A 13949-nucleotide genomic window follows, 5' to 3' on the forward strand; every position below is an offset into this window, starting at 1 on the left:
GCATCAATATGCAAAGAAGTATGTTAATAAGTGCATTAAATGTATTAAAAAAACAAAAACATACTAAAATCTACTTCACAGACGTTTTATACGAAAAAAGCACTCAAAAGCACAACCCAATGCTTTTATGTTGTATTTAAATAGAGCTTAATCACAACTGAAATATACTTCAGTTGCCATAAGTTTTTTTTTCCAAAATAGTACACTTAGTATGTATTTAAGTACATATTCATTTTAATGTTAAAAGTATGTACTTGTTAAATATATTTTCTCTTTTTCGCTTATGCGCACATTTCCTTTCGAAGTTATTGAAGGTATAATATGGAGCTAGTGTTCGCTTATTCTTTAGTATACGTAAAATTAAATTCTCTCTCTCTCTCTCTTTATATGTGATGTGCAAATGAGGATGTATATATATACATAAAACACTAAAGTCAATGTACAAACAAGACAATTTTCACTAACCCTGAAAAGGCAGCTGATTTAACCCACGACTGGAAACTGCGGTTTTAATGACGCAGCTACTGTTACTTTCATTTTGACTTTTTGACAAACTGATTGCAATAGCAGTAAAAAGTTTGCTGCTTAGAAGATTCCAAAGTATAAAATGAAAACTTATTCTGGCTTATTATTAAAAATAATGCATCAAATCCTGTAGAACTTTTTTAATATAGTCTTTAAATAGAAATTAAATATATTGAATGAGACTGTTACTATATTAAACACCCAATATAAATTTAATTTTCTCTGCAGATTTTTCTCAGCAAATTTAGTTTCTCAGCAGAAGAATGAAATAATACTTAAAGCTTCTCTCCTCTGATGCTCCCTACCCCATGTTTTAAAGCTGCATTTCATTTTCCTTGGAATTATGACACAGTTGAGTTAAGTTGACGTATTCTTAGCTTTGCTTAGCGTAATTCAGAATGTGAGTTGAGTTAAAGAAAAGATTGCTTTAGTACAGAACCAGTTAAAGGTTTGGACACACTCCTCTCATTTAATTGTACATTGTAAATTTAGTATTGAAGACCAGAGCTGGCTAACGCTGCTAACTGCAGATAGCTTTGCTGATAAGCACGGCTAGCGCTGCTCATCCTTGGACAAAACACTGGAAATCTCAGTTTACTGTAGATAAATTGAAGCGCTTTACTTACCCAAATAAACAGTTTTCGGGAGAGAAATCTGTGTAGATTAACATCCAGTGCTCGTTTAACTAGAAAATGTATAGAATGTAGACATCCTTACTATTGACGCTTTCATTATTTATGAAAATAGAGCAGAAAATAAACGTTCATTGATAGTGCGCCTTAAAATACGGTGCGCCTTATAGTCCAAAAAATATGGTAGCAAATTAAAACTGGATAAAGCTGAATTAAAAGTTTGTTAAAATTAGGTAAAGAATACTAATAGTACATTTTCCATTGAATATACTTCATGAAAACACATTAAATATGCTTTCTCTTTACTTTTATTTTCATAAAATGTCTTTTTAAGCAATATGCATTAAATTAAAGAAGAATATATATGTAGTGGCATTAAATACTTTAGTGTAGTTATTATTCCATTAGCATTAAGGTGTACACAATATATGCATCAATATGCAAAAAAATATGTTAATAATTGACACACCCACTTTTTTTTATTGGACAGCAATGATATATGTGTCCCTTAATTGTTTTTATGTCTTTAATATTAATCTTAAACTTCTTAAAACTTTGTAACTGGTCAATTCCTGAGAATGCCACCATTGCTGGATGGTAGCAAATTATTTTTACATTTTTAGCGATTAGCTGTTTATGCACATTGTGAGCGACAGTAGTGCTACACACCGAGCAGCAGATGAAAGAGGCAGAAGAGCAGGCTTGTCTCTTCACAAGAGAGGGTCAGCGAGTGCACATGGAGCCATCCCCATGGCAACAAGCCCCCTAACCCTACCGACCAAAGGTATTGTGTTGGGGTCAGAGGTCAGGGTGCTGCCCATATGGTCGTGTGCTGCATAAGTCATTGATCTGTCAGGACACACTAAAGGAATTCAAGCATCACTGACGGACTTTTAGAAAAAGAACTACAACTGCTGCTGCCCGAATGCCATAAATGCCTCCACACCATCACCCCAACCTCCCCTGCTGCCACCGCACCACTAAAGCCCAGCGGTCAGGGGAAAAGAGCGGGAAAGCCCGGACATCTGTGCAGGACCTGAATGGGAACGTGGTCAGTTCTGACCTTACAATAGAAAAACCCATTGAAAACGTATACAAACAGAAAGAGCGAGAGAGAAAAAGAAAGAGAGAGAGACAGAAAGAGAGAGAGAGAGCGGTTAATATTTATTAATGAGAACCAAAAAAAAAAAGAGGGCTCAGCGTCATGAATATATAATGAAAATTAAAACAAACAAACAAACAAACAAAAATGAAGCGGACACACACATGCATTAATAAATAAACCTAATTTAAACATTAATCATTTGTACATCATAGACTCCAACAAAAAAAAAAAAAACCTGCTAAAATCCCCTACATTACAAATATAACAAACATAAAAATCAGCTTAGGAATCAAAAATATTTAAAAATGCAAAACATTTAAACCTGTACTTACAGTCCAAAGGTTATAAAAAAAAAAAAAAGAATTTTTTTTGGCCAGAAAATAATAAAAAAAACGCCAAATCAGAAACTGTTTGGACTGTATAGATTTACTTTGACTTTTTTTCGTCTGATCACCACGCTTAATTTATCCATATGCAGTGGAATCTGTTCACAGGACAACTATAAGTCCTGCTCTCCACAAATCTGGCAGTTATGGAAGAGTGGAAGAAGAAAACCACTGTTTAAACAAAGAATTAAGAAGTGCTGTTTGCAGTTTGTAGCTACAAGCCATGTAGGAACATAGCAAACATATGGAAGAAGGTGCTGTGGTCAGATGAGAGGCCTAAATGCAAAGTGCTATGTGTGTGACACAATATTAACACTGCTGAACACACCCTGAACACACCGTTCTCACTGTGAAACATGGTGGTGGCAGCATCATGCTGTCGGGATAAACTTTTCTTCAGCAGGGACAGATTTAGGAAGCTGGTCAAGAGTTGATGGATGGAAGATGGATGGAGATAAATAAATACAGAACAATCCTGGAAAAAGAAAACCTGTTGGAGGCCGTAAAAGACTTGAGACCTTCCAGCAAGACGATGACCCTAAACATACAGCCAGAGCTACAGTGGAGCTATAATGGTTTAGATCAGAGAATATTCATGTGTAAGAATGATCCAGTCAAAGTCCTAAAATACCTAAATCCCATTGATCTTCTGTAAAGATACATGAAAACTGCTGTTCACAGACGCTCTCCATCCAACCTGACTGATCTTCAGTGATTTTACAAAGAAGAAATGGGTGAAAATCTAAGTCTCTAGATGATCAAAGCTGGTAGAGACAAACCCCAAAAGACCCTAATTTTTTAAAGATTCTTATTTTTGTTCCACTTCACAATTATGTGCTACTTTATGTTGTTATATCGCTTAAAATCTCAATCAAATACATTCAAGTTTGTGGTTGTATGGTGACATAATGTAAAAAAGTAAGGGGTATGAATACTTTTTCAAGCCACTCTATCTATATCCTCCTGAGACCTAGACTTTTTTTTGCAAAACACAATGTTTGGTAAAAATTATCCCTGCCATTTGGGATCAGAAGGACCCAATAATTCCATGAACTAACTTTGACTAAAACTAGTTTTAAACATAAAATTGAATTAGAATGTTTATCTGACCCATGTTTCGGTCTGAACTGCCGGTAGAAACTTTTGACTGGGATTCTCCTCTTCTCAATTTTTATTAATTACATTTAATGTTGTCATGTGACCACTAGATGGTAGGGACAGTGTCTCTCTATGAGACCAAACAGTCACTGTTTTAGAAAAATTAGGCATCATGCTGTAAAGAAGCAGAAATGTAAATGTCCTCAAATGAGGACGCAGGGTCTCAAGAGCATACAAGTACATCAATTCCTGCATTTCAGGCCTGTTACACATTCCAACGCAAAAAGTTTACCATATAAGAATGTTGCCATTACTTCTAACAACAGTCTTCTCACAAAAGCTGTTTAGGCACCAAGGATACCAACTGATGAAGCGTGCAATGTCTTTGTAATGCGTGCAGCATGTGGATTTGCATTGTCTTGTTGTAGAAAAACAAATGCAGGGACGTCCCTAAAAATAGTAAAGTAGCATGTGCCGCTTCAGAATCTTTAAAGCCGGATTTGAGCTACTGTTACCTGCTGTGTGATCGCAGTTCAGGCCGTCCCAAACCAACACAACACAAACCCAACCAAAGGCCGAGGCACACTGTGATCCAGGAGCTGTGAGGTCACTTCAGGTCAGGAGCTCTCCTCGAGGGCTGATGGGAAGGTGGTGGTGGAGAGCTGGTCGTAGCTGGGTAGGCTATTGGATGCAGACAGGCTGGGTCCAGCTTCGGCCAATCCAATCCTCCCACTATCCCTCATCAGCAGCGAGTTCAGGGACTCAGCGATGCAGTTCAGAGTCTTGTCCATGTGTGTGATCTGAGAGACAAAGCAGTCAATCAAACTGTTAGGACCGTTCAAAAGAAAATCTATCTGTCTATCTGTCTGAGTACCAAGATGTCTGTCCGTCTAAGGAACTAGGAGTTGTTGCATTTCAAAAGTCGATCAAAATCAAAAGTTTTCTGATTATATTCAAATATTGTCTTATACATAACAGAGTCTATCTGTCTGTCTGAATGTTTGTCTGAGTACCTAGATTTCTGTTCGTCTAAGGAAGTAGGAGTCTATCTGTCTTTCTGTCTGTCTACCTAGGTGTCTGTCCGTCTAAGGAACCAGGAGTCTGTCTGTCTGTCTAAATTGGTGTCTTTTTGTCTAAGGAACCAGGAGTCTGTCTTTCTGTCTGTCTGTCTGTCTACCTAGGTGTCTGTCTGACTAAGGAACTAGGAGTCTATCTGTCTGTCTGAATGTTTGTGTGAGTACCTAGATGTCTGTTCGTCTAAGGAACTAGGAGTTTATCCGTCTTTCTGTCTGTCTATCTAGGTGTCTGTCCGTCTAAGGAACCAGGAGTCTGTCTGTCTGTCTAAATTGGTGTCTGTTTGTCTAAGAAACCAGGAGTCTGTCTGTCTACCTAAGTGTCTGTCCGTCTAAGGAATCAGGAGTCTGTCTGTCTTTCTGAATGTTTGTCTGAGTACCTAGATTTCTGTTCGTCTAAGGAAGTAGGAGTCTATCTGTCTTTCTGTCTGTCTACCTAGGTGTCTGTCTGACTAAGGAACTAGGAGTCTATCTGTCTGTCTGAATGTTTGTGTGAGTACCTAGATGTCTGTTCGTCTAAGGAACTAGGAGTTTATCCGTCTTTCTGTCTGTCTATCTAGGTGTCTGTCCGTCTAAGGAACCAGGAGTCTGTCTGTCTGTCTAAATTGGTGTCTGTTTGTCTAAGAAACCAGGAGTCTGTCTGTCTACCTAAGTGTCTGTCCGTCTAAGGAATCAGGAGTCTGTCTGTCTTTCTGAATGTCTGTCTGAGTCCATCCATATGTGCATCTTTGAGCCTGTCCATCTATCTCTCTGTATGTGTATCTATTTATATGTCCGTCCTTCCGTTTATCCATTTACCTGTCTATCCCTCCGGTCATCTATCTATCCACCTGTCTAACTATATCTATCTGTCCGTCCATCCATGTCCATCTTTAAGAGTGTATTTACATCATTATGCTATTTCATTATAATTACATCAGAAGCATAAAGCGGTATTATTATGGATAATAGTTTATAAACTGAGTTTCTCAGCGTACGGCTAAATTCTATATATGGGCAGAGCTTCCGTGTCCTATTAGCTGTATACATTAAATGTGGAGACAGGAGGCAGCCATGTGTTTATTCAGTATGTTGAGATGAATATGGAGATAAAGCGCTGTGGGGTTAAAGGTCGCGGCCGGGATAAGTGATGTTTGGAGCCGGGCCTGTCTACACTCCATTACCAGTCAACAGACGCGACGTCTCTGAGCGGCGGCGATGTTTATAACGCTATAGCGTATAGACACGCACTCACAAACACACGCCGTCGTGCAGCGCAGGGCATGCGGCTCCGCATGTAAACATGCGCCCAGCTCTCCCACGTAGACTCACATATACAAATATACAGCCTGCTGACCTCACAGAGACCAGACTCAGCTCAAACCGAGGCTCGGCGCTGTCGGAAATGACTGAAAACAGCTGAAAGCACTTAGAGAGAATAACTGACATGCTTCAGATCAGCCGTTCCTCATGTCAGCGCATCGCGTGCTAATAATACTCTAAAGGGTCATGTGGTCGCTAGTGCTAATGTACAGACGCTAATCCTATAGAGATACACACACTAAAAAACGTGGTGCATTTAATTTACAGTTCTAATTTCTAATGTATTAATCATTTACACACGAGTTTAGCTTTAACAATAGACTCAATACAATAATTATGTTATTGATTTATCATAGAATATATGGGCTGATATTAAAATAGTGTGACTGCAGAATAGTTTCAATTGTTTACAATGTTTAAACACTGTAAACATTTAATGTTTTATTTTTTGTTCTTATGTTTTTTCCTACATTGTAAATGACTGTAAATACTGAAATGATTTAGACTATGAAAGGAAAGATAAGGAATCATGTAGTAACTTAATAAATAGGAGTATTTTAGTTTGTTTAACACTTTTTTTTCTTATCTTATCTGGGGAGCTGGTAACTTGCGGTTTCTGAGGCTGGTTACTCTGATTGACTCTTGCTGTTCCTTTCCTGGGGCAGTCCTGATGAGTGCCACTTTCATCATTATAATGTTTTTAATGCATTTGAGGACACTTTTTGAAGTGTTTAGTTTTTTTTCTTTACTTAGTTGTAGGGGTGGGCGATATGGCCTTAAAATAAGATCGCAATTTTTCATGGTATTTTCGCGATTAAGTTACTTTTGGAAAATATGAAAAAACACTGAATTAAATTAAACAATTGTTTTATTTTATTATTGCATATGATATGATATGGCACATCCCTAACTGAAATATTTAAAAAATACAAGAATTTTATCAGATTTGTATCAGAAGTCAATGATCCAGAATGATCAGTCATGATACTACTAATAATAATACACTCCAAATATCTCCATATATCCAGGATTAAAGTAAAATAAATGATACTGGACAGATATAATCTGTCTCTAGTAGATACAGAATGGGAAATGAGAAAAGAGTGAATTTTTCTTTTCATAAAAACAGTTAAAAATGTAGTACCCTGATGTGATAATTAGGGTGGCACCATATTTTAATGTATAATATTTTTCACCATATTCAGACATGTTGGCGATAAAATTGTGTACGAAACAATATGGCTTAATGCTATTTAGTTAAGTAGTTCTTGCTTCTCATAATCTGGATTAGAACATTACTGAAATATTCACTATTCACTGTATACCTGTAACTCTACCTCTTCACTACTTTACTTTAACTGATGCTCTCAAACTTTACATTAAGAGACAAGAAATTCAAGTAATTAACTCTTGATGAGTTCAGCACAGCTGTTAACTGAAAGCCTGAATTCCAGGTGACTCTATCTCATAAAGCTGACTGAGAAAATCCAGCCAACAATGTAAAATGAAAATGAAAAAACATTCTAGTTTATTTTTCTTCATGATTTTAAGGTGTGTCCAAGCTTATCAAAGTTTTTCCCACGTTACGGAGTGCTCTGGTGACACTGTGGGTGGCAGAGAAGAATACAGAGAGAGCTGGTGAGGGAAATGATTCGGGCGGCTGTTTGCCTGAAAAGCCCAGTTATTTGTTCCTGTTTATCTCAGACACTGTCTGCTTCCTGTTTACGACCAAATTATGGGAAGAAGTGCAACAGATTGTGGGGTGGGGCTTTTCTGTGATCTCTGTATTCCTTCATCACTTTCTCCCAAAACAGAAAAACAATCTACCAGCTCATCTTTATACAGCTCTGGAAAAAATAAGAGAGCACCTAAAAATGATGAGTTTCTTTGATTTTATCAAATTGAAAACCTCTGGAATATAATCAAGAGGAAGATGGATGATCACAAACCATCAAACCACCAAACTGAACTGCTTGAATTTTTGCACCAGGAGTAAAGCAGCATAAAGTTATCCAAAAGCAGTGTGTAAGACTGGTGGAGGAGAACATGATGCCATGAGCTCTGACTTTGGTGGATTGCTATTGTAACGGTGCAGCTACCTGGACGTGTTCAACAAACTCTTCTCAGCAGAGGAAACTGAGCTGCTGGTTGACGCTGTGAAGGAGCTCCAGCAGCTCATTTACGGGAACAGCAATGTTATTTTATTTACTATTCTGTTCATTGTTGATGTAAAAGTTGGGTTTGTGCTGCTGTGTGTTCATGTGTGTGTAATAAGTGGGGGTGTACGCTCGGCTCGGCACAGCGCCTGTGTTACGGAGATAGCGATGAACGTCTGACTGTTGGCGTCTGTCTAGGTTGTATTCAGTCAGTGGAGCTCCTGTGTTTTCTGTTACCAAGATAAACAAGATAAAACTCCAGAAATGTACCTGAACACACCTCATTTCCAGAACACCACACCCATCAGTGTAGATATATTCAGAAGCTCTGCTGCTGTTTAAACCAGGCAGGAGGAAGGAGTAAAAATAGACTGTTGGTGGGGTGTAAGATAGGACCCATAGACGGAGAGAAAGAAAGATTGAGACAGAGAGAGAGGCTTAGAGAGAGAGGGGAGGGAGAATGGGCGTAGTGTGTGTGTGTGTGTGTGTGAGTGTGTTCTCTGAGTTCATGTCTGGGATGGAAAGTGTTTGTAAAGGGATTTAGAGGCAGAGTGGCAAATGAACAGGAGCAGAGTGAGTGTTTGTAAAGCTCCTGAGTCGCTGTCTGTCAATCAGGCTAAGAGCCTTCTCACTCCACACACACACACACACACACACGTATGTGAAGAAATCAGTCAGTTTCTGACACTAAATGGCCTTATCAGCACACGTCACTCAGAGAAATACTTGAGAAAATGTTAAAAATCACATTTGAATGAATGGCAAAAAATTATTCACTCAGGCTTTTGTTTTTTGAACCATCTCTCTATATCTGCTCATCTTTATCTATAGCTCTTTTTTACCCAACAAGATAAAAAAGATCATTATTTAAATAACATAGTTTATAGTAACACTACACAAGTTTTACACTAGTGTGAGATGCACCAAACATGAGGAAAATTTGCTTTTAAAACCTGCGTTGTGGTGTGGTTAGGCCCCTTAGTCCAATCATGTTAATCTGAGCTAAAGGCTAAAGCTGCTGTTTCCATGTGGGTCAGCCAGACGTCTTCCTGTAGCAGTTTTTATTTTCTCCAGTTTAAAAGAGTCTTTATTTGAAGGTGTAGAAACAGTACTCACCGCTCTCTGGCTTCTGTATCTGTAATTTCTCTAAAGACTAAAAGAACTTTTAATAGTTACCGAGTTTTATCTGTGTTTCTGTGTCTTTTTCTAGTTATTATGATGCAAGTGTGAAAGTATTGTGTGTAAGTGTGTAAATGCTGCTGCAGTAGAGAGTAACAACAGTAACACCATCTGTTCCAGCGCTACTTTGCTACAGACTAAGGCTTTGGTAATTAAATTTTTTACTTTTTTTTTTTGTTTTCTTTAAAAATACACAATTTTTTTCAGCGTTTTAGTTCATATGTTTTATTGCTTGATTGGCAAAAATAAAGGAAAAAATATGCGTTCTAAAACTTTTAAACAGTAGTGTTTATGTAGAAAATACCACCTTACATAAATACATTTTCTAACCACTTTCAAAAATATGTTTTTCCACCTTTTCATTTGAGCCTAAATGGAATGCATTTTAAGTATATGTATAAGTGAATTTAAGTTGTTCCTATATTTCAGGGTACTGAGATGCAGTCTGGAGGAATTTAGGAAAAGGCAGCTGAGGTATTTTAAGTATCTGGGACTCTGAGTCCTCTAAGATGAGATGATGCTCTGAGACACAGCAATGGCATCAATCTATCTTAATCAAGCTTAGTTTAGCTGAACACAGAAATGCTGAACTTTACCTTCTCCTCCATCCTGTTGAGTCTGGAGCCGATAGTGTTTAAACCCTTGTCTTTAGCGCGGTCTGTGGAAAACAAGAACAACGCTAAAATTACAACACTATCATCAAATTCAAGCATGAAATAATGAAATAAATGGAAAATATCCATATTAAAAATGATGGAAAAAGGGCTAACTGTACCTGAACCTGTCTGGAACAGGGTTATTTTTCCCAAGGACTGATCCAGTCTATGGATTAAAGATAAAGAATATATTGAGAAGTTTTATATATGTCATAAATTAGGGGTGAGACAAAATATCGATACAGTGATATATTTCATTGTTTTATTTTGGGATACTTTATTGATATGTGGCGTAAAATGTCGATATTTAAATTCTTTAAATTTTTAGCGTATTTTATCTTTAATTTGTTTTTATTTGATTATTTCATTTACACACCATTTTACTTGACTTACTATCTTTATCTTTGACAGTGTTGTGTAAACTAAGATTTTTCGAATTGATGTTTAATTTCATGATGTCTCTTGATATTAAACTCCTTAATTACGGCAACTTTTAGACTCATTTGCCCCGTTTTTCTACGCTAAAACTGCACACTCTCTCCGCTTTTAGACTCTTTGGCCCGTTTTTCTACGCTAAAACTGCACACTCTCTCCACTTTTAGACTCTTTGGCCCGTTTTTCTACGCTAAAACTGCACACTCTCTCCACTTTTAGACTCTTTGGCCCGTTTTTCTACGCTAAAACTGCACACTCTCTCCGCTTTTAGACTCTTTGGCCCGTTTTTCTGCACTAAAACTTCAGTGGCAGTGGCAGTGGCAGGAGCTCACTCTTTTGCTCTGTTTGTACTGTGTTTTCTGGTTATTCAGACTGTATTTTGGATCTGGTTGTCTTTTTCATCTCGCGTTTTAGCTCTGATGTATGGGTTTATTCTCTTTCTGGCTTTGACCATTGCATGTAAGCGTCTTCAGTCTGGTATTGTTACAAAAATAATTTTACTGACAGATGTCAGGTCCCATTGTTTTAGTAACCATGCAGTGACTCTGTACATCGGTAAAACTCTGTGTCTGTATTAAGCTAAGATTCATTGGATGACTGAAATTTAAAGTGGAAAAATTATAGAGCATGTAAAACAGAAATCACGGTTTCTATCCCAACTACTGACTAATAATCATTTATTATCCTTTCAGTATTTTGTTTTACTGAGCAAAAATAAAAGTAAAAGCCCTACATCTACACAAATTTTATCAGAACTGTTTTAGTTTTACTGAAGTTTTAGTTCACTTTAATTTTACTGACTGATAGACAGTCAGCCACCCTGAGGGAAGTACCTTCTCTGAAGCTCCTTGATGCGCACCATGAGGTTGAGATGGCCTTGAGAGTACTGCTCTATTACGTCCCTCACGTCATATGGTTTACGAGCTTGCTGCAAACACACACACACATTTAAGTCATGCAAACAATTAAGGAATTATGTGTTTGTCCTCCACATTAATCTCCTGATCTAAACCTGATGAACTGAGATGGTGATTTGATGAGGTGATTTAATTGGGATGAGCTGGAGCTTCACAGCAAAGTGAAGGAAAAGCAGCAGCAGCTATTGTTCAGCACCTCCAGGAACTCCTTCCTTCAAGACGCTGAGAAAACTATTCCAGGTGACTCTCCCTCATGAAGATACTGAGAGTAAAATCTCACAGAGAGTCTGCAGATCTGTCCTCAAAGAGAAATGTGATATTGGTTTATTATTAATAATAATGCATGTGTTCCTGTAGAGCTTTAATATGGTCTTCAATATTAATTTTGCAACGTAGAAAAAAATCATAAAATGAAAGAAAACACACTGAATTAGAAGAGGTGTGTTCAAATTTTCTGATTAATCATCATTATTAACTGTGTATGTGTAAATATGTCTATGCAAACTTTCTTTTTTATCTTGTATTTTTCCAGTGAACACATACAAAGGTGGACATTAGCAACTCTACTTGTGTATCTATACACGTTTTATAACCTAAATACAAAACATGCATGTTTTTTTGTCTAATGTTTTTTTCATAAGAGCCCAGACCCATTTCTAAATAATGATACAATAATATATATATATTTTTTATTTACTAAGCAGCTCACTCATATTTCTTATTTCTTATTGTGATTAAGACAATTTTATTTTAACTTTTCTAAAAGTATTTTAGAATTCTGGTTTGTAAATCATATCAGAACATGGAACGTAATTCATTTAATGAAAGCGTTTGAATTGTTAAATGGTTGGAACAGAGATGTAGAAGCTGAAATTCCACTTCTAAAAGGCGTTTGTTTAGTTTTATCTCCAGCACTAACCCCAAAACACTCCTACATCCTGTAAATAAGGTCCTGTGCGAGCGCCCTACGCAGCTGCTGGCGTTTATACTACTATACGTGACCACTGATGAAGAACTAGATGAAAACCACCAAAAATAAGCTTCTTAGTTAGGAGTGTGTAATAGAGTGGAGGACAGTGAGTGATTAAACACAGTGTTTAAGAACTCCAGCAGCACTGCTGTGTAATTATAGGTTATTGGAGCTCAAAAAAATGAATAATTGGTGTAAAAACTCATTTTTTTCACTAAGGAGGATCAGGAGGAGAACAACATCTCTCTTTGTTTCCTCTTGCAAACATTCATCATCACCTCATGCTAATCCTGTCCTGCACTTCAATGGCTGTTTGAAAGCTAAGCTAAGCTAAGATCTCTTGGTTTCTTTTTGAAGGAAAGGAGCCCTGCCTTCTGACGCCAAACCTTCATATTGACCGAGCACAGGTTCCTCACGTTTGAACTGGATTAGGCCTGGGCTCCGACACCCTGAGCTGTTTGCCTTTATGTGAAGTGTCTGAGTAACGTGGGGAGAGTGTGTGCGGTCATGTGTTTGTTACGAGACTTTGAGTTAACCCTTTAAAACTCGGCTCTAACAACGGAATGAGTTGCGTTATTGAGGAAGGTGCTGAACTGAACTCAACCTGATTGTGCCATCTTCACCAATCAGCCAATTAGAGGTACGTTAGACAAAATAAAGAAAATAAAAATCAATAAAGATCACTGGTTCAAAACTGTATATCTTTTTAGTTCTCATTCGTAAATTGCTCAAATGAACAATAATTATTTATTGTTTGGACAAATTTGGATAGAGACAATGGAAGGAGGGGAATTCAGGATTTCAACATTGATACAGTTAATTAACACGTATAATATCACATTTATTATTTCACACCACTTATTAATTGAGAGAACAATTACATGCCTTTTGCTCGTTTTGAGCCACGCAATGTGTACTTTTCCTGTCGTTACGATAGCAAAGACACTCTAAAATGTACTAAATCAAGCTGCAGGGTTGTCTGCTCGCCTATAGATCAATACAATAGCCCAAAATGTTGTTTTATCAATTGTTTTCACATTTAAACTTCAATTTATATTTTTTAATCACATTTCTTCATTGAAGGTTGGTCATGTTCCAGCTGGTTTATAAAAATGTGTAGATTCTTTACATGTAGAATAGCGTTTCAACGTCTATTCAAAGTTAAATTAAAATACAATTTACATGCTATTTACTAGTCTTCCAATGTCTTCAGGGAGCTGCACTGTTCAAATAGCAATCCGCCAAAGTCAGAGCACACCTGGCTCTTAAAGAGTATGAAGAGCAAAACATACCTATGATTAATTAAGAAAATCAGTACATACCTTTTGTGTGTTTTAAACTACAAAAGGTGTCGTTATGACAGCAAAGACACTCTAAAACACCCTAAATCAAGATGCATGGTTGAAAGCTCACCTATAGATTGATAAAATAGGGCCCGTTCTATAGTTTCAGCATTTGTTAAATCACATTTGATCATTGAAGGTTGGTCATGTTCCAGCTGTTTTAATGTATTTG

At 37.2% G+C, this 13949-nt stretch overlaps 1 protein-coding gene across 2 annotated transcripts in view; it reads right to left on the reverse strand.

The window, feature by feature from the left end:
• Positions 1 to 433: 433 nt before the first annotated feature.
• kcnq1.1 (potassium voltage-gated channel, KQT-like subfamily, member 1.1) overlaps positions 434 to 13949 on the reverse strand; it is an 87717-nt gene continuing 74201 nt past the window's right edge. For both annotated transcript variants that reach the window (XM_022665270.2, XM_022665269.2), the window contains 4 exons: positions 11381 to 11475; positions 10232 to 10278; positions 10053 to 10114; positions 434 to 4546 (listed from right to left, as the gene is read on the reverse strand). In XM_022665270.2, the coding sequence (XP_022520991.1) occupies positions 4364 to 4546; positions 10053 to 10114; positions 10232 to 10278; positions 11381 to 11475 (387 nt within the window). In that variant the 3' untranslated portion in view covers positions 434 to 4363. The remainder of the gene's footprint in view (positions 4547 to 10052; positions 10115 to 10231; positions 10279 to 11380; positions 11476 to 13949) is intronic.

This window comes from Astyanax mexicanus, chromosome 23 (genome assembly GCF_023375975.1).
Source record: "Astyanax mexicanus isolate ESR-SI-001 chromosome 23, AstMex3_surface, whole genome shotgun sequence".
NCBI classification, from domain to species: Eukaryota; Metazoa; Chordata; class Actinopteri; order Characiformes; family Acestrorhamphidae; genus Astyanax; species Astyanax mexicanus.